Genomic DNA, 19,535 nt, shown 5'->3' with positions numbered 1-19,535 from the left:
AGAAAAAGTATCAAAGTAGCAGAGCAGGCCAGGCAACACATAGCTGTGTCCTCCAATGCCTTGCTGTTTTTTGCCTCGCAGCATCTGCCACCTGAGGCAGACACCTCACCCTGCCAACTGGTAGGGCTAGTCCCGATTGGCTCATGCAATTCACTTTTCATTTATCGGTATATAGTCTCTTGCATTGTAATAATAATAATAAATAATAATTTTTTATTTATACCCCACCCTCCCCAGACAGAGCCGGGCTCAGGGCAGCCAACACCAATAAAATTACAATAAAAACATAATGGGGGGGGGGGAGAACCAATTTAAAATACGGGTTAAAATACAGTTTAAAATGCAGCCTCATTTTAATAGTAGCCCATAGATCAAAACCATAAGGGGAGGGAAACATAAGGGTCAGACTGAGTCCAAACCAAAGGCCAGGTGGAACAGCTCTGTCTTGCAGGCTGCGGAAAGATGTCAAGTCCTGCAGGGCCCTAGTCTCTTGTGACACAGCATTCCACCAAGTCGGGGCCAGTACTGAAAAGGCCCTGGCCCTAGTTGAGGCCAATCTAACCACCTTGAGACCTGGGACCTCCAAAGTGTTGTCATTTGTGGACCTTAAGGTCCTCTGCAGGGCATACCAGGAGAGGCGGTCCCGTAGGTACGTGGGTCCTAGGCCACATAGGGCTTTATTATGTACTCTTTCATAATATGTTCTTCAGACCTTTGCTTCTACCTGACATGCTATTTGGGCAACGGGGTTGCCTTTTCATCTTTCGCCATTTTTTTGTTCCAAAGAGCTTACATGCATCTTAAAACTTTTGCTGTAAACTTCTGGGATCACCCTGACCTAAAATAAATAAGCCCCCAGGATGCTTTTGTTCTGGGATGCTACTTGCCCAATTTGCCTCAGTATTTGCCAGAGCATTCCTTTGTATGTCAAGCTTGGCTCGGTGCCTGCAATGAATGGCATGGCTTGGGAGAAGCCAATCCAAAATCAGTTATGGGATCATTTTGCTGCACTCTGTGCCATTAGGGAGAAATGGAGGGGAAAACTAAGCCTTCTAATTTCTGCAAGGAGAAATGAAGAACGAAAGACCGCAGAAGTGAACTTGTTAGTGCACAAGTTATTATGGGAGTAGATTTGGCAGGAGATATTTTATCAAATGCACACACGTTGAGTAAACAAGCAAAGTAAGGATTTGCTCTCTGGTTTTGAGTGCTTATTTCTCCTCTTCTGTGAGGCCAAGGAAAAAGAAAGATTGGTATGGGGGAGAAGGCACATAGGTGCACAAACTGAAATAATAATAAAAAACCCCAAACCCCATTATCCTTCTGTGTGGTCTGTGGTCACAATCAAGCCATTGGTTTGCCGCTGAGTTTTCAAGCATATCCTTCAACCGGCATTTTAAATTCTGAAGAATAGTTTAAGAGGCAGATTTTTAAATCTGAGGAGAAGAACTGCTGACAGGCTCATCACACATAACCCTCCAATGTAAATTTACACCTTTTAGCTAGTGCTGCTATGCTAGGATAAACATTGCCTACATCACCCAAATCCACTAGAACTGAAGGAGAATTAGCTGGTGCTTAGAGAAGCTGTTGCACAGCAAATGCGGTTTCTCCTAACTCCCTTAAAAAAAATCAACACAACTCAGACAATCTGGATACTTCTCTGTAGAGTCTGAAGGATTCTGAGTGAGCTCTGACAGGATCCTCCTTTTAACTTAATGCCAGCACCTTTTCTGTGAGTTCAGCGTAAGTTGCAAAGACCGCTGGAATGTTTCTTTCTGTGCTGCTATTTAATCGCCTTTCTGATAGACATTCTGATTTGGAAATGCACATGGAGTGGGCAAGGTAAACCGATGGAGGATAGAGAGCTTTCTCATGCAAACTTTCCCCCAAACAGATACACTTTTATGCACATCAACTGGTTGGAGAACCACACCATAAAATCTGGAGAAGTGAAATGCCTGAATGACGGCTGCTTTTCAGTTTGTATGTAAGATCAAAATTGGTAGGTTCTATTAGAATGAAAACCAAATTTACTTTCTCTTCCATCTTTATGCACAGCATCCACCAGTGTCCCAAATTTCATCCTACCCTGAATTTTGAAGTAATCTTTTGCTTCCATATTGGCCAAACTACCAACACCCACCCCCTGTAAATCTCTGGGAGGAAATACTTCCGTTTACCTGCCTGTGGTACGTACACAACCGGGGTGGCAATGGTTGTGCCTCCCACAACTGCCCCACTCCGAAGCCTTGCTTACGAAGGTCACAGTTTTGGATCCAGCGTTGCAGGCATGAGAGGGACAGAACGTGCTTTGAGTGTAATGCTTTGAACAGCCTCAAGTTGTATGTATGTATAAATAAACTGTGTATCATAATGACACCACAGCCTCTGCTGTGCCTCATTTCCAAAGGAAACGTGAACCCTGGGTAACCTGGAACCCTTGGAATCACAGAGGTGTGGAGATTGAGGTGATGTAACAATATGAAGCTGCCTTATCAGAGTCAGAACATTGTTCCATCTAATTCAGTATTACTGCAGAGTTTGGAAACCTGTAGCCCTCCCCTGACATGGTTGGGCTACAACTCCCACCATTCCTGGCCACCGGCTATGATGGCTGGGTCTGAGAGGAACTGGAGTCTACATAAGGTGGGGAAGGGGGAAGAATAGGTGCCAGTAGACAACCATCAGCATGTATGAAATTCTTCACACGCACAGATCCCAGGAACAATCTGAGGACACCACAACCAGAAGATTGTGAATGTATTTGGATTAACTGAAAGAAGGTTTAACCCAAGGATGGAAAAACCAGGCAAATTATGTGGTTAAATGATTTCTAACTCCCCCCTCCCCTCGCTTTTGGCTAAAATTGAAAACTATGTGGTCTGAGTTCTGCAATTTAAAGTCCCTATTTATTTTAATCATTGCAGCAGTTTAAGGATGGAATCTAGAGATTAAAGGAAGGGAATGCAAAATATCACTGGATGGAAACAGAAGGCAGAGACTTGGGGGACAACTGCATGCCTTGTAATAGCCAAGGATGTGGTTTCAGGAAGTTACCTAAGGCTACAATGAAGGAGATGAAAACCATATGCTCATAGACTTGAGGTGATGATTCTCCATGCCCAGTGAATTAAAGATCTCTGTAAATCACAATAAGCCCAGGTAATGAAATTAGGCTCTTGCCAGGGTGGAAATAAATAATGGCATATTCTATATTAGAAACCCTATTGCATATCTCAGAAGTTTGCAGAGCTTTATATAAAAGGAGTTAAAAGTACCTAGTTTAAACATAGTTTGTACACCATTTCCTTTTGCAGTTTTGGATGGCTCTTCAGAAGGCTGAAAGGGGCTAGGTAGTTTGCAAGTGTGGGAGGATGTGTTGCAGGCAAGGAGAAGGAAAACAACTTAATACAAATGAATAATATTGCAATAACATCCTTGCATTGGGCGATAGTAAAAATGAAACACAGGCCCTTTCTAAAGGTTTATATCAATCACTAGGATTGATAGATAATAGGAACTAGGATATAGATAAGAGTCTGCTGCTGCTTACCTGACATGCGTCTGGTCACAGGAACTGTAATCTGCAGTGAGATACCTAAATATCTCTTGCAAGATTTGCCTTGTTTTCAGTACACAGATTTATTATTCCATGATAGCTTCACTGTTCTCTCTATTTCTCAGGTGAGCAGTGCGTTTGTTTTCAAATCATGATGTTTTTCTAATGCACAGCAAGATGTCTGAACCTTGTATATACCGCGAACTGGAGGAAAGCATGGCCCTCCCTCACACAGCCAAACGGGGTGGGGAAAATGCTTCCCCACCCGTCAGCTAATGGCGAATCCACATTTTATGTGATTCTGCATTTGGAATGTAATCGCCTACATAAATGGGGAATTGCTTGCAATGCTAAGTGAGGTGGTATTTATACATCACAAGTCCTTGTAGTCTATGCATAGCTAAAACATGTTTCTGGGGCCCCAGCAAACATTTCCTGGGGGGTGAACCAAGGCACAAAGGCTAGAAGATTCCAATTACACGCCCCTTTCCTCAATGTCACATCCAATGATATATCCTGGGACTCTCCTAATCCTCTGGAGCAGCTTTTAGGGGGCACAATATCTAGACTTAGCCTAAATCATATGTTTCTTTGACATTCAGCACAGGTGCGTTCAAACTTTGACAAAGTACAGGGGATTTATCTTTACGATAGTATTGGTCAAGTGGTGGTTAAGGCATTCCTCCCCCCCAGCTTAATCCCCATATGTAAAAAATACTTTTTAAAAAAAAGTTATATGGATTCATTTGTTGTTAATTAAAGATGTATTAAACCTATTTCACTATATTGAAATGAATAGTTGGGCAGTGACATTCCTATTGGTAAGAAAAGCAAAAACATCTGCTTGCGTTATGAGTGGGTTGACATCAGAGTTCAAGAAAAGGGGAGCCAGAAATTTATCAGATAGGCCTCAAGTTGCCCTGCTTTGCTGCAACTGGAAAGTAAAGTACTGTTTTCATGAATGGCTGTGCTTGTGACATCCTGATACAAAGGACACCAGGAAAATGTGGATATCTTGATGCATACTTCACAAGCACTAAGCCTTCGCGTAGGCCAGAGGATTGCATTATTCCCTGGCAGGGGTGGGGGTGGGTAGCTCAGCTACTCACCTGCCTGTGAAAAATCCATTAAATTTCTGCAAAATTAAAATTGCCCACTGCTCAATACTGAAATTGAGCCACAAACACATTGCTGAGCAATGAGCAAATTGAACAAAAATAAAGGTGCCAATATCTCAGCCAAAGCAAATAATAAGTTTAAAGGTATTTTATTCTCTATTCTAGAAGAAGCCAGATAGGGTTTGTGACTAGTAGGCTAAGGAACCAGTCAAATATGGTTGTTGGCTGATTGTGCACTTTTTATTTTGTGAATTTTATCTTATAGATCCAAGTTATTAAACTTACCAGAATTTTATGGATGGGAAGCATGCCTCTCAGGTAAAGTATTGTTGCATGCATCCCAAACTCTGAGCTGTAGGCAACTTCAGGGGCTCCTGTGCGTTCAGCACAGAGAGCAAGTCCAGCTTCTGTGTCTAACCAGCTTCCAGCTCCAGAGCGGTCTAGACCAGACTAGTTCCTGGCTTGTTGCTGTTCTACCCAGAATATGACACAGCCTCCAGCAAAGGTGAAGGAGGAGAGGCCTATTCCTTCCTAAAAGAGCATCACCTGTTGTCATGGCAACACATCCATATGCAATCAGCTCTTCAGATATGAAGAAGGATGCATAGTAGGCTCAGCTAGTGCCATTAACTTAACAAAGTTAAGCACTTCAGTTGTCCCTTCTACTAGAAACTCCCGTCTTACATATACAAAATCACAAGCTTGGTGGAAACCCAAAGACATCATCCAACGCCATCCCCCCATCCTCCACCAGTATTGTCATGAACTGGCAGTATGATGGGGAGCAGGAAGAGGACCCTGACAGGGGATGCAGCCAGGACTGGGGTGCACCAGGGCAAGCAGGGGATGGGGAGGTAAGTACTCAAAGGGTGGCAGAGGATGGCAAGGGGACCAGGGTCAATGCACAGGAACCAGAGCAGCAGAACCCATCTGCAGAGCCAGAGGGGCCCCTGTTCCCATAAACATGGCAGGCTCTGAGGCATATGAAGCAGCGGGAGTGGTGGTCTAGGAGGCTGAGGCAGGCAAGGCCCACAGCTCAGCTCCTTAGCTGGCTAGGTGGGGCTCTCTAGCTCTGGGAGGAGGGGTGTGATTCCTCAGCTGGACTAGGCTTGGAGCAGGTGAGGGTCACATGCCTCATCCAGCCCAGATGCTGCAATCTGCATGCAAAGTACCAAAGGGAATCAGAGCTGAGGTGCTGTGTCTGCTCAACTGCCCATGTTGATGGATCTTGGTTTGGATGCACCTGGCCCTTTATAGGACTGTGCTTTGAGTTTGACTCTGGACTGTATTCTGACTGCTGGACTTCAGACTTGGCTACTTGGATTGACCCTGGACTGTTTCCTGACCTTTGGACTTTGCTCTTTGCTTGTGTGGCTTGACCATTGGACCTAGACTTTGGACTTGAAATACTGACTTTCTGCCAGGGGTTCGGGACAATTCATTTGGAATCTGTATTAAACATTTCCAGTGCTTGATTCCCTACTCTTTGGAAATTCCTCTCTGCAATTAGACCCATCTGCTCCCTTTTGACGATCTTCTGGGAGGGATCAATTTACAAAAGCTTTTGAGGGACCCATCCAAAGAGAAGATGGGCTCAATCTTATGTAACTTGCCCAATGTTCTCTTGGACAGCTACCACAACTAGAGCTAAGTTGGTATTGATGCACAAGTATTGATAACTGAGGCTGAACATAATGGATGACCCATGTACACAAAAAGCATTAAAAGTGCATTATAAGCTCTTTTGGAATGCACAAGGGAGACATTTATGTGACATGAGTAATAGAAATGATTGCTTATTGACGTATTTGGAAGTGATGGCAAACCAAAGAGAACTATTATGCAGCGGTGATGGCATAGAAGATAGTAAGATGTTTTTATAAAAAGCATACAGCAAATTCACCACACCACATTTAACCACAAATTCTCTCTCACATAATATTTTAAGAAGTAAAATAGGGGGGGGGGAACTAACTTTGGCAGCCCAGTCTCACTAGAAGCATTTAAAAATACCTTGCCAGTTCAAGAAATCCTACCCAGTTTGAATTAAATCTGCTCACTGCACTTCTGAGAGCTTCCTATGCACACCAGCCACTGAAGTTAGACAGACTCTTGACACTGCCTACATTTCCTCAGATGCTGAAAACTTTCTACAGGTTTTCCCAGAAGGGTGGGCAGGATCTGATTTCAGAACTACCGTATTTTTTGCTCTATAAGACTCACTTTTTCCCTCCTAAAAAGTAAGGGGAAATGTGTGTGCGTCTTATGGAGCAAATGCAGGCTGCGCAGCTATCCCAGAAGCCAGAACAGCAAGAGGGATTGCTGCTTTCACTGCGCAGCGATCCCTCTTGCTGTTCTGGCTTCTGAGATTCAGAATATTTTTTTTCTTGTTTTCCTCCTCCAAAAACTAGGTGCATCTTGTGGTCTGGTGCGTCTTATAGAGCAAAAAATACGGTATTTTATCTGTTCTGTTTTTATTGCTTTGTACACCGCTATGGTATTTCATAATGCTAGAACAGTTTATAAATATTCCAGATAAATAAATATTAAAAACAACATACAGAAGGCCTAGAATAAGTAACTGAAGAAAAACGGCAAGGGGCACAGATTTCAAAGGGGACTTCTCTTGTTAAGAGTTTTCTGTTGTTTATAAGAGTGGCATTTTTCTTGAAATAGAATGTAGAATTCTCGTTGCTCCCAATATACAGTAACATGGTGTCATGAACTGGCAATATTTCGGGGAGGAGGAAAAGGATGCTGGTGAGCGGTGCAGCTGGGAGTGGGTCACCCAGGAGCAAGGTGGGGATGGGGAAGGAGAGGTTGTAGTAGTAGTAGTAGTAGTAGTAATAATAATAATTTATTATATCCCGACCATCTGGCCAGGCCTCCCCAGCTACTCTGGGCGGCTTCCAACAGGGTATTAAAAACACAAGAAAACATCAAACATTAAAAACTTCCCTAAATAGGGCTGCCTTCAAATGTCTTCTAAAAGTCTGAAAGTTGTTTATTTCCTTGACATCTGATGGGAGGGTGTTCCACAGGGTGGGCACCACTGCCGAGAAGGCCCTCTGCCTGGTTCCCTGTAACCTTGCTTTTCGCAGTGAGGGAACTGCCAGAAGGCCCTCGGTGCTGGACCTCAGTAGAAAATACTCATGGGTGACAAACGATGATGAGGAAGCAAGGGCTAGTGCACAGGAAGCTGAGTAGTGGGACCTCTCACTAGAGAGGCCCCTGTCCCCATGAACACAGCTGGTCCTAAGACGTAGGGAACAGTGGACAGGGCACTCCAGGAAAGAGAGGAAGGCCAGGGCCTGCAGCCTAGTTCACTAGCTGGCCAGACAGGGAAGGAGGCATGTGATTCCTCACCTGGGGCAATCTGAAAGCAGGTGAGGGTCACATGCCTCATCAAGCCCAGATGCTGCAATCAGCAGACACAGGATAAGAAGGAAGCAGAGCTGAGGTACTGTGTCTGCTCAACTGCCCATGTTGAGGGACCTTGCCTGGGATTCTCCTTGGACCTTCACGGGTTTCTACTTTGAGATTGACTCTAGACTGTATCCTGACTACTTGGACTGACCCCAGACTGTGTTTCCTGGACTTGGCTTGTGTGACTTGGCTTCTGGACTTGGGACTTTGTCTTGGCACACCATCTGCCAGGTAGGCCAGGGGATCAGGACACAGGGTAATTCAGGGTGGAGACAGATAAGAATTTATAAAAGAGTTGGAAATTGTTTTAGGGATGCGTCATTATCTATAGTATACTCTTGTTTTGTCCCACTGATGCATCTCTTGACAGGAGGTTCCTGAAATGTTGGTAGAGGGTGCCCAGACATAATCTGAATGTGTGCATGGTGTGAAGAAAAGCTTCCATTGGTTCCAAACCAACATCATTGGTTGACCCAAAGTTCTAGTGTTATGACAGAGAGAGCAATAGTCATGATGGCAGACTGAATTACTTTCAGCAGAGTCCCTTTTCATTAAAATGCATCAGCGTATATTCTTACCTGAAAGTTACCAAAGCAGCTTCCTCCAGGCAGGGTAACATAACTCACAAACGGAGGCCCAGGAGAATTTAGTGACTCGTAGACCACTGTGCCTTCACTTGAAAACACACCTCTCTGTTTCTGCTTGCTCTCCCAGAATTCCTGAAGCATTGCTACAACATTCACTGCCAAAACAGAGAAATGACAATACATTAGTAATAACCCATGATTCTATATATCTCCATTTGCATGGGAATGAAACTACAACCCTGCATTAAAAAATGATGGATGCCTTTTATAACTTTACATTGATGTCAACATGGGGGGGAAATCTGCAAAGGAAGCCACAGATTAAATTTGGATGTACAATAAATTCATTGTTTTCCAAGGCTGAAGTCTGATGACCTAATCCACAAACCGAAAAGGTCATAGATTTTGGCTGACCAAGACTAGACACAAATGGCCACTTTGTGTTGGCTTCATGGTTAATGAACTAACAATGCATTGCTCCTTTAAACACAGCCCAGTCTCCCTTCCTGGTCTCACTTCTGTTCGAAGAGAAGCAGTGCTGCAATCCTGTCTACAGAGCCCTGCCTAGGATTTATATATAACCCTTTTAAATAACACATTTCTAAGCCTTGTTCAGGTGTTAATAAATATACATCACACATATACAATATCATGAGTGGGAGAAATCAGCCATTGATCTCACCCATGTTGTCCTGACGCCATTCCCATGGTATCCATGTGTTGGAGAAATAAACAGAATGGGTAAACCGATAAACGTGTAGGCTCTCCTCATGACCTGGAAACTTGCACCAACATGCTCCCAACATGTGGTCAGTGGGACAGGGAGACCTGAGGATGTGATGGTTGGGGTAGAGCCAATGGGTGGAACATCACTGCCCATCTCAGGTGATTTATCATGGAATGGGGAGAGAAGTGGCAATATTTTCCCATACGTGTGTGGACTATGAATTCAGCAGCAAATGAGTGGGGCTCCTGCTTCAACAGATAAAGCCAGAGTAGAGAGTAGAGAGCGAGAAGCAATGTGAGCCAGAAGCTTGGAGTAGGGAGCCTGGAGTTATGTGACAGAGAAGCAGAGCAGCAGGCAGAGCACAATGTTTGATGTCTGTTTGAATCCTAGACTGGACCTATGGGAGAAGCAAGACCCTCTTGGGGTGCTAATAATACTGTGAATCCCTCCATCGTAGGCTCAGATTGTATATGTGTGTGTGTAAATAAACCATATATCATAAATACACTGCAGTCTCCTCTGTGTCTCATTTCCAAAAGGAAACACAGACCCTGGGTGAGTGCCTGGAACCCCCTAGAATCTCACACCACTCAGGGATTGGGGGTTGGCGTGCAACCAGTGGCGTAGCGTGGGGGGTGCAGGGGGGCGGGCTACACCGGGCGCAACATCTGGGGGTTAGGGTTAGGGGGCGCAAATCCACGGGTTAGGGGGCGCAAATTACTTGCCTTGCCCCGGGTGCTGACAACCCACGCTATGCCACTGCGTGCAACAAAACATTGACTAAAGTCTATTAAAATCTGTGGCACAAATGGGATGGCTTGCCTCTGGCAAATGGCTGATACAGTTAAAGAGGGCAACCTGAGACAATGCCTTGCATGTTGATGAAAAATGTAGCATGTAAAACTACGGGTGGGGAATTAGGTCCCCAGATGCTGCTGAAAACCAATAAATCTAGCATTATAATTCTTTTTTCCCCAGAAAGGGCTCAATAAGAGCCTTTATTTTGCGTCCTCCTCCAAAGTAGTGATTGGCACTCTAGAAATTCTTTTTTTTTTTAATAGACCAGCTATACTGAAAAGCTGCTTTCTATGAGAATCATAGAATGTAAATATTGAATTGGTCTCTCACTCAAGGACTTCTATGGATGATCTAAGTGGAAAATATAATGGCTCTGTAAAATAATAGGAATAATAAAAACTGATTTGACCGACCTTTCAGAAGGTCATGGAGACCCCTTTCCCCAATTAAACCAAAACTTAAAATGGAAAACAGATGGTTATCTCAATCTGTGATGGTAGAATTAAGCTTTGACACAAACTGAACAAAGGTGAAAACCCAAGCCACAAAGAAATGAATTGTTTTTCCAAATTAAAGTTGTATTCCTCCCTTGAGACCGGCAGACTTTATTAAATGCTTATTTAATGTGCTCTGCTACTTGCTGTTGATGTCTGAAAGTCATCAAAGCAATCTAGTAGATTGAAGCATGATAGGTGACCTGTTGCTTTTACATTCACCAAAAACTTCCCCTGATATTCTCTCCTTATTCTTCCCCGCCCCCTCCCAGCTTTGACTTCTGATAATATCAGAACTGGTAACATGCCTTAAAGAATTATATCTGATGGAGGGGGGGATTCCCTCCAAACCAAAACTAGTTCAGATTTTTAGATTGGGTCTGTTAAAACAGCACCGGGCCCAGATTTACATCCATCACTCCTCTTTCCCTAATAAGGACACACATACATATGCACACAGGTCTCGTAACAATTCCATTTAAAAGCCATTAAGGGAAAACTGATATTTAGGGTTTTTTTTTAAAAAAACAACATGTTAAACCTCAACCGTCTTAAACTATGAGTGTGATAGGAATTGTGGTGCTGATATCAAATTATTATACAAAGGATGTGCATAGGTTACCCATGTCGTGAGCTCAATGTAACAACGAAGAAAGTAAAATGGAAGCCTGGGCAAAGAGAATGGCCAAGGGCCAGAGCACGTCTATGCTGTGAGTCTGTTCCTAGCTGGTCAACAAGTTTGTGCAGTAGAGGCTGGTCTATGGAGGCTGCCCACATCCAGCCTGTCTTCTTCTAACCAGGGCTTTTGTCAGCTGGAACTCACTGGAACTCAGTTCCGGCACCTCTCCATTGCCATTACAGTGGTACCTGAGGTTACATACGCTTCAGGTTACAGACTCCACTAACCCAGAAATAGTACCTCAGGTTAAGAACTTTGCTTCAGGATGAGAACAGAAATCATGCTCTGGCGGCCCGGCAGCAGCTGGAGGCCCCATTAGCTAAAGTGGTACCTCAGGTTAAGAACAGTTCAGGTTAAGAACGGACCTCCAGAACGAATTAAGTTCTTAACCCAAGGCACCACTGTATAAGAGAACAAGGGTCATGGTGAGTTCTGGCACCTCTTTTCCTAGAAAATACTACTGCTTCTAACACATCCACTGTCTGTCAACTTCCTCCCTCCCCCCACCTTAGTCTCAGGGTTGTCCTGAACTCAGCAGGGAAGACGATGGGCACCAAACGTTTTGATGTCCTATTATGTCAGCTGTGGGTATCTATTATATCCAGTATTGGCATGAAACATCACAGCACTAAAATCGGAGAAACCCTTCTGCTTGCTCTTCAAAAGCCAGCCCTGGAGCTTGTGTAGTTGGGCCACATCCACACACATTTAAAGCACAGGGCTTCCCCCAAATAATCCTGGGAACTGTAGTTTGTTAAAGGTGATGGCAACTGCAGCTGTGTGAGGGATAAACTACAGTTCCCAGGATTCTTTGGGGGAGAAGCCATGTGCTTTAAATGTGCTTTGAATGTATGGAGACTTAATCTCCTGCACCCACCTGCGAATGTGTGTCAATAGGAAATATTTTATTTTTTAAAAATGGAAAAAGGAAGTGGTGGGAAGGTGATCACGAGACAACAGGGCATAGGAAATGGTCCACCATGAATGCTCCCCTCCCCACTAAGAGGATCAGTTCCATACAAAGAACATTTGTATTTTTCGATTTAAACAAACAAACTCAGCTTTTGAGCAATAGATACAGTTACGAAGGAAGGCACTAAAACAAGAATGTATCATGCCAAGATTGCAAATAAACAGGACACACAGTGCCCAAAGAACTAGCAGTGCTTTTTATTTTAGAAGAGGATTATCCAAGCAGACGTTTTGCAATCTTCCTGGCAATGTGGAACAGAGCCATAACCCTGGGAATATTTCATTGTCACAAACGATCTGTTTATAAAGAACACACACGGTAAGTATTTCCTGCTTAGTCAGTTTTATACTTTAAAAGGGCTTTCAGAAGAAGAGTTGTTTTAACTAACTTGTCAGACTATTATTAAATAACCATTTGACTGCAGAGAAATATACATTTCATATTTGGGTTTTTTAAGTTGTATTTTTTTTTAAGTAAAAGACTATTTTTTTTGTCGCAAGGCTACTAAAATTGTCTTCTATTTCCTCAATCAATCTATGACACATAATCAGTAAAACCATATCATTTAAACAAATACCATAACTTATAGGCACACCTTCTTACAGCTGCCTCCCATTAGGGGCTATAATTTAACACACACCTCGACTGAAGCCGTCAAAGTTGGGCTCAGTTTGATACATGCAGATTGTTTAAATGTGTAGAATGAGAAAAAGCAACGCCATGGGGCTGAAATAGTTACGTTACATGGATGTAAGAGATATAATATTAATTTGGTTGCCATGTTGCATTTTATAAATCAAAATGCTGTAAAAATGTGCACATGCCTATAACTCTCTCATACTGCTAAGACCATAAGTTGGGCTAATCTGTCATTGATATGTCTCCAAGTTTCATGGGACTCAGCTGGGTCCTGTCCCCTCTTGTCGGCTCCTGTTGGGCTTATCTGGTGGTTAACAGGGAGTGCTCTGAGCAACACACGCCAGCAAGGTCTAAGCTACCAGTTCAACTTCCCACATGCCTTGGAGCAACAGTACACCAGGGGAATTGTGGGAAATGTAAATAGCAACTAGACCAGTTGACCAGTGCTGATCAGAGCACTGGGACAAGAAGAGGAGGAGGAAGAAGTCAAGGGGCAGGGGGTACCCAAGACGGGCCAGAAGTGGGCTCCTACTTGATACTGGGGTTCCAGGAGCTCCCAGCACCACCATGCTGATCTGCATATCATTATGGGACAGCTTTAAGTGGTGTGAGCCTGAAGTTACAAATATACAAAGCAATTGATTGGTGAAGGGTCTGGACAGACTTGCATATGTGGGCCTTGAGACCATAACCACTGTCATAAATTGCCTCACACGTTGCCTCAGTCTCCATGGTACTACTGTATCATGAGTGAGAGAGAGAGAGAGAGAGAGAACTGCCATTTACCCAAAAGACCCTTATTCACCACAACCTAAAATTTCGCATCTATGTGTTCATTACAAGAGTACGACCCTCCATTTGTCTGAATCATCTCTGGTCATATTCTCATCTTTCATTATCGAATCCCTCACTTCATTTCCAAACCATTCTTGCTTAGTTCCATCCCAAGGCCCACCCTTCCCATCTTCACAAGATGAAATATGAACAAGGCACTCCCCAGTTCACAGGTCAATCTCTTAGCCACTCTTAGTTACACAAGCGTTTTGCAAGAGATGCATCCTGAGCATTCTGTGGACAACTCCTGGAGTCCTCAGGTGTCTTTGAAGAGGACTACAGTGGATCTGTGCATTAGAACTGGGTGTACTGCTAAGCTGCTATAAAACGGTGGGAGACAAATTTTAAAGTGATTTAGGGATACTTTTGATGTCTACTCTTTCTCATCCCAAACTGCTTTTAAAAAGTGATCTTTCAGTGTCAGGAGGGCAGTAAAACCCCAACGAGGTACAAGAAGAAAGTGGAACCATTCAGCATCTCCCTATTGGCCCACCCTCGTATGCTTTGCATCTCTCCTCTCATCCCTTTACAGCAGGAATGGGACATCTGTAGCCTTCCAGCTGTTGCTGGACTCTAGCTTCCATCAGCAGCAGTCAGCATTGCCAATGGTCAGGGGTGATGGGCACTGCAGCTCACAACAAATACTGGAAGACGACAGGTTCCATATCCCTGCTATATATCAATATGGATTCAATTCTGAAACACACACCTGCTGCTTACATGTCTAATTTGCTCCTCGAAGAGAGAAGAAGTGGATGCATAGTCATCCTGAGCTTAGAGCAGAGATTCCCAAACTTAGATCTCCAGCTGTTTTTAGATTACAACTCCCATCATCCCTAGCTATCAAGACCACTGGTCAAGGATGATGGGAATTGTAGTCCAAAATTAGCTGAAGACCCAAGTTTGGGAAACACTGGCTTAGAGTATAGTACTGTTTCATCAGATAAGTTTTAGCCCAATAAGAATATGAGAGTACCACTAGAACAGCTGAAACAGTTGCTTGAGATTCCTGATTAATGAAGGCAGTCAAATGAGGACCAGACTTTACTCCTGGGTTGGAGAACCTGTGTCTCAGGATATTGTGGAACAACAACTCCCAACATTCCTGGCCATTTACCATGCTTGCCCGGGCTGTTGGGAGTTGAAGTCCAACAACTTCTGAAGAGCCACAGGTTCTCTAGCCTTGCTTCACTCATTGCCTCTGGACTGATTTCTGAAGCATCCAGTTATGTTTCTACTTTCCTGGCTTTCCCTCTCTGGAGGACTTGAGCTGAGGTCCTGAAGCTTTTCCACTGCCCTCAGCTTGAGGCAGTTATCAGTGATTTATTCCTAGATAATCCTTTGTGTAGCTGTTGAGCATCAGCGTGTGTTTCCACTTCTCCGTGAGGTCTCCTGGTGGTGGCCTTGAGGATCATGTTATTTCAGAAGGGGATCTTGGCTCCCTGCCTGTGCAGGCCTCTTGCCAAAGACAATTTCAAAACTAGCACTAGGACCCCTGAACAAGGAGTTTCATGTGTCCTGAAATTGGCCCAGGTGCTCTCATTTGTGCATTTCAAGTACTGCTCTGATCCCAAGATGATTAATAAAACAATAAATATGAAGAATGATGGTGGCCATGCTTATTCTAGAAAAATCCATAAAGACTGTGGTCATCAGACTGCCATTTGATGAGGCCATGGATATTTGTTTGTGGTTTTTACAGATTATGTAATTGGCCTACAAACAAGGGTAGACCTGGAATTATTGTAAGGCATAATTCCCTTTCAGTTTGCAGAAAGCCAAACCACTGAGAAATTGAAATAGCCTTTGAGTGGAGGGTTCACGAATTTATAGGTTTCTAACCTGTTTTTAATTCAGTTACCTCTGGCTGACCTTGGAACAACCTGAGTCAACCGTAACACATAAGCACGAATAGCTTGAAACACTGGAGGAGCACTCTGTCCATGTGTCCCACCTCCCTGTGACAAATGGATCTGGCCTGTGGCCTGTACAGGCCTCTGAAAGGGCTTTCTGAGTAATGTTTTGGGCCTCTTTCTGCTTGAGGGACTATTTCCTTGCTTCTGTGAGTGAGCCCTTGCAGGGGCAGGTTAGTGTTCCACTCTTGCCCCTTTTTACCTCATCTGGGCTGGTTTTGTGATACAAAATACACAGTACATTTTAGCTGCTCCTCCTTTTTCTGTAAAAAAAATGAGGGAACTGCTCATCAGTTGTATTATGCATTTTCTCTCTCATCTCCAAAGTAATTGGCTCAAATAATTCAGAAAAATGCGAAGATTGTAAAGGGCTGATCGTATAACCGCTTCATGATGAAAATAAGCTAAGGGCTGTATCCATTGCTAGTCAATGCCCTGCACATGTCCTTTTTTTTATTGCTCACATGATGCTATCAGGGCGGTCACACACAACCCTGCATTCCATACTTTTTGTACCTCCCTGCTGAAATCCCATTACATTTTCAAACCACCAATGTTCTGGGCTTTTTAAATATATATATTGGTCCTGCTTTTGTTGTGCTGTGGTCTTCCAGACAGCAATAATGTGGTAGCACTGGGGAACCATCACAGGAGTAATAAAGCAGAATAAACCCACTACTAAAGGACTATTATTGTGTCAACTACGTAGTGCAGAACACACCTGCCATAAAAGCACCCGCTGAGTGCCCCTTCCCACTGAAATTGACGGGCACTACTAATTTTGGTCCATTAATTTCAGTGGGTTTACTCTGAGTAGAACTGAGTTGCATATAGCCCCAAGTCCTTTGAGATTCCACAGAATCCATCTTCCCTTTTACTGTTGTCTAAGGATGCTCATGTCATATCTGTAATGCTGCAGCACTGAACAAGTCTTGGCCTTGTGGACCTTGGTGGTCAGATCATGTAACTGCGGTATTATCTTTCTTTCAAAATAGCACAACAATGTTCTGCTTGCTTCCTTTATGGCTGGGGTTGGGAACTGTGATCGCCAGTTGTCGTTGGATTCCGGCTTCCATGAGCCTCAGACAGCAGGTCAGGGATGATGGGAATTGTAGTCCAACAATATCTGGAGGGACACAGGTTCTCTGTTCCCACTTTAAGGGATTTACAGAGCAATCCTACTGCACAAAGAGTACTCGGAATTAGTTCCATGACTATCAAAGGGACCTATTCCCAGGTGATTAGGATAACATAACAACCTAATAATATGTGGTCTTTAGTGGTGATATTCATAGAACTCACATCTTCTTGTTTCCCTCTGGCTTAGGAGCTAGAGAATGCTATTGACCAAGCAAAGCAAGGCTTCTCAATCTGGTTTCCTGTTTGTAACAACATATCTCCCTTAAACATTGATACTGAAAAGGCATCTGGTATATGTGTTCAGGGCATTTTAAGTTCAAATATTGGCTTGTTCAAGGCAATTTGACATTTCAAGGTCAGCCTTGGTTATAGTGTGGTGGTGATAATGCCAAGGTTGCAGGTTTGATCCTCATATGGTACAGCTGCATATTCCTGCAATGGAATGAGTTGGACTAGATGATCTTCTGTGTCCTTATAAACTCTGTGACTCTATGAAACTCCAGTTTGACTCCCACGTACATTTCCAAAGGGGCAGAAAATATGCAGAAAAGCAGCATACGATACATCTGCCCTGATCATTAAGATAGTGCCATGTTGTGCGTATGTGATTTTACATAAATCTCTATTTCAAGTTTAACTACTGGTTAGAATGACTCCAGGAAAAGAAACAGTTTGGGAAAGCAAAGGGTTGGCAAATACCATAATTGTAGGAACAAGGATTTAATCCATATAGGACCTTATATACTGAAAGTGCTGGGGAAGTGAATGGGAAATATATGCAGCCTTTGGGACTCATGTAGATAATAGGGGGAATAGAATTCTTCTAAATAAATAACATAGCATATGTATAAATACTACTATTACTACTACTGCTACTACTACTAGCCTTCCATATACATTTCTCAAGGTGATGTAGAAAATACAATAAGCACAGCCATTAAAGACAACACAGAAAAGAACAGTAAATTCATGTAAAAAACAAGTCCATACAAACCTATGGCAGACACTTATATTGAAAGTAAGGTTTCTGAAACACTGATTTACTGGAGGTTCATCCTCTTCTGCATTAATGTAGGGACTGATAGCATTCAGCTGGCTAAAGTCTGTTAACAGGATGCAATATATTCAATATATTCTAGTGGAAGAACTATTTTTTTAATGGTTAACCCCACTTTGTGATAAGATTCCATTCAAAATGGTATTCCAGCCCCATGTGCTTTCCTGCTTTATTGTAGCCATTCTTCCAGCCCACAAATCTGTGGGTGGTCACAATAACTTTGTCTGAGAGGCCAGTACATACATTTTCAATCAAAACCTTGTCAGATGATCTTCAGGAATCTGCCACAATGGGAGGGGAGGGGGGGAAGTTCCCCACCTTTTCTAGATCGAATCCTTTGTGCTTGTGGGTTGTATCTGCCTCCACAAGGTTTGTTAACTGCTGCTTAACGTGGGACTGATGCAATGGCATTGAGTTTTCCTTCTGGGTGGCCTCAGGAGCTGTATTTGTGTTTATCTGTCTAACTCTTGATTTCTGTCAAACTATGTATGGAATAACTGATACACAACTTCGCTCTCTCTCGCCAGCTGCTTATTTAAAGTCATTCATTCCATGCTCCTTTTGAAAGAACGCAAAGGGCTGATGAAGTTGCTAACTCTTACCATAGCTCCGGACAAAGAAATTAAGCAGATACTTTCAAAGAGTGTCTCCCCCATAGTGCCGCAGAGTGTAATATAGATAATAATAAACTTTCTCTGTGAAATGTTGCCCAGCAAAGCCAGCCTAGTGATTTTTCTACAATGTGACTCAGTAATTTAGACTAATATTATAGCTGACAGTTTTCACAAATTATGAAAAAGCAATGAACTGAACAAAAAAACATGCTGATGGAGAAGGTGAGACTACACTATTAGTCTGATTCATCACGATAAATTCTGGGGAATTTTCAAGTTGGTTTCCTCTTTAATAAATAAGAATTTTCTCTTAAGCACAGAGCCAAGAGATTTTGGGTTGCATTCTGATGCCCTCTTTTATATGAATTAACACCTTGTCCTATAAAAATCACAGTCTCTGCTTAAAGGCAGCAAATTGAAGCTGTTTTATAATGCAATTGTATGCATGTCTACTCAAAAGTAAGTCCTACCTAGTGCTTACCTGCAGTCAAGTGTGTACAGGATTGCAGTCTGAGACACTGAGAACTTCTTGGAACTTAATTTATGAGACATTAATACAAATTTTATTGAACAAACAGCCTCAGTATTTATAAACAGGATTGTTTTCAGATGCAGTTTGAAGTGCATGTGACTTATAACTAGCATTATTCCTACAAATAAATAGCACATGAGTTACGATGAAAGAACACATGTAAATTTAGTATATAGGTACAATTGTAAACGGTAAACAGTTTAGCATGTTTTCAGGTAAAACTTTATTAAACATATAATCAAACTCTTCTAGGATATGAACTGTGTACATATAGTACATTATTCTGTGATTGCAAATATAGTACTCAACCCCCCCGCCCCCGAATTTTACTGCTACCCAGCATATCTACTCAGTAGTAAGACCCACTGAGTTCATTTGGGCTTACTCCCATGCCAGTGAGAATCGCAGCACTACCTCTTGCAGGAAAAATATATATTGATAA

At 42.9% G+C, this 19,535-nt stretch overlaps 1 protein-coding gene across 1 annotated transcript in view; it reads right to left on the bottom strand.

The window, feature by feature from the left end:
- Positions 1–19,535, bottom strand: part of LIX1 (limb and CNS expressed 1) — a 34,190-nt gene that overhangs the window by 13,864 nt on the left and 791 nt on the right. The window contains exon 2 of the mRNA XM_081212436.1: positions 8,685–8,848. Within this exon, the coding sequence (XP_081068562.1) occupies positions 8,685–8,848 (164 nt within the window). The remainder of the gene's footprint in view (positions 1–8,684; positions 8,849–19,535) is intronic.

Source organism: Podarcis bocagei (genome assembly GCF_964188305.1).
Source record: "Podarcis bocagei genome assembly, chromosome: 11".
Taxonomy (NCBI): Eukaryota; Metazoa; Chordata; class Lepidosauria; order Squamata; family Lacertidae; genus Podarcis; species Podarcis bocagei.
This window is presented reverse-complemented; position numbering and strand designations above follow the sequence as displayed.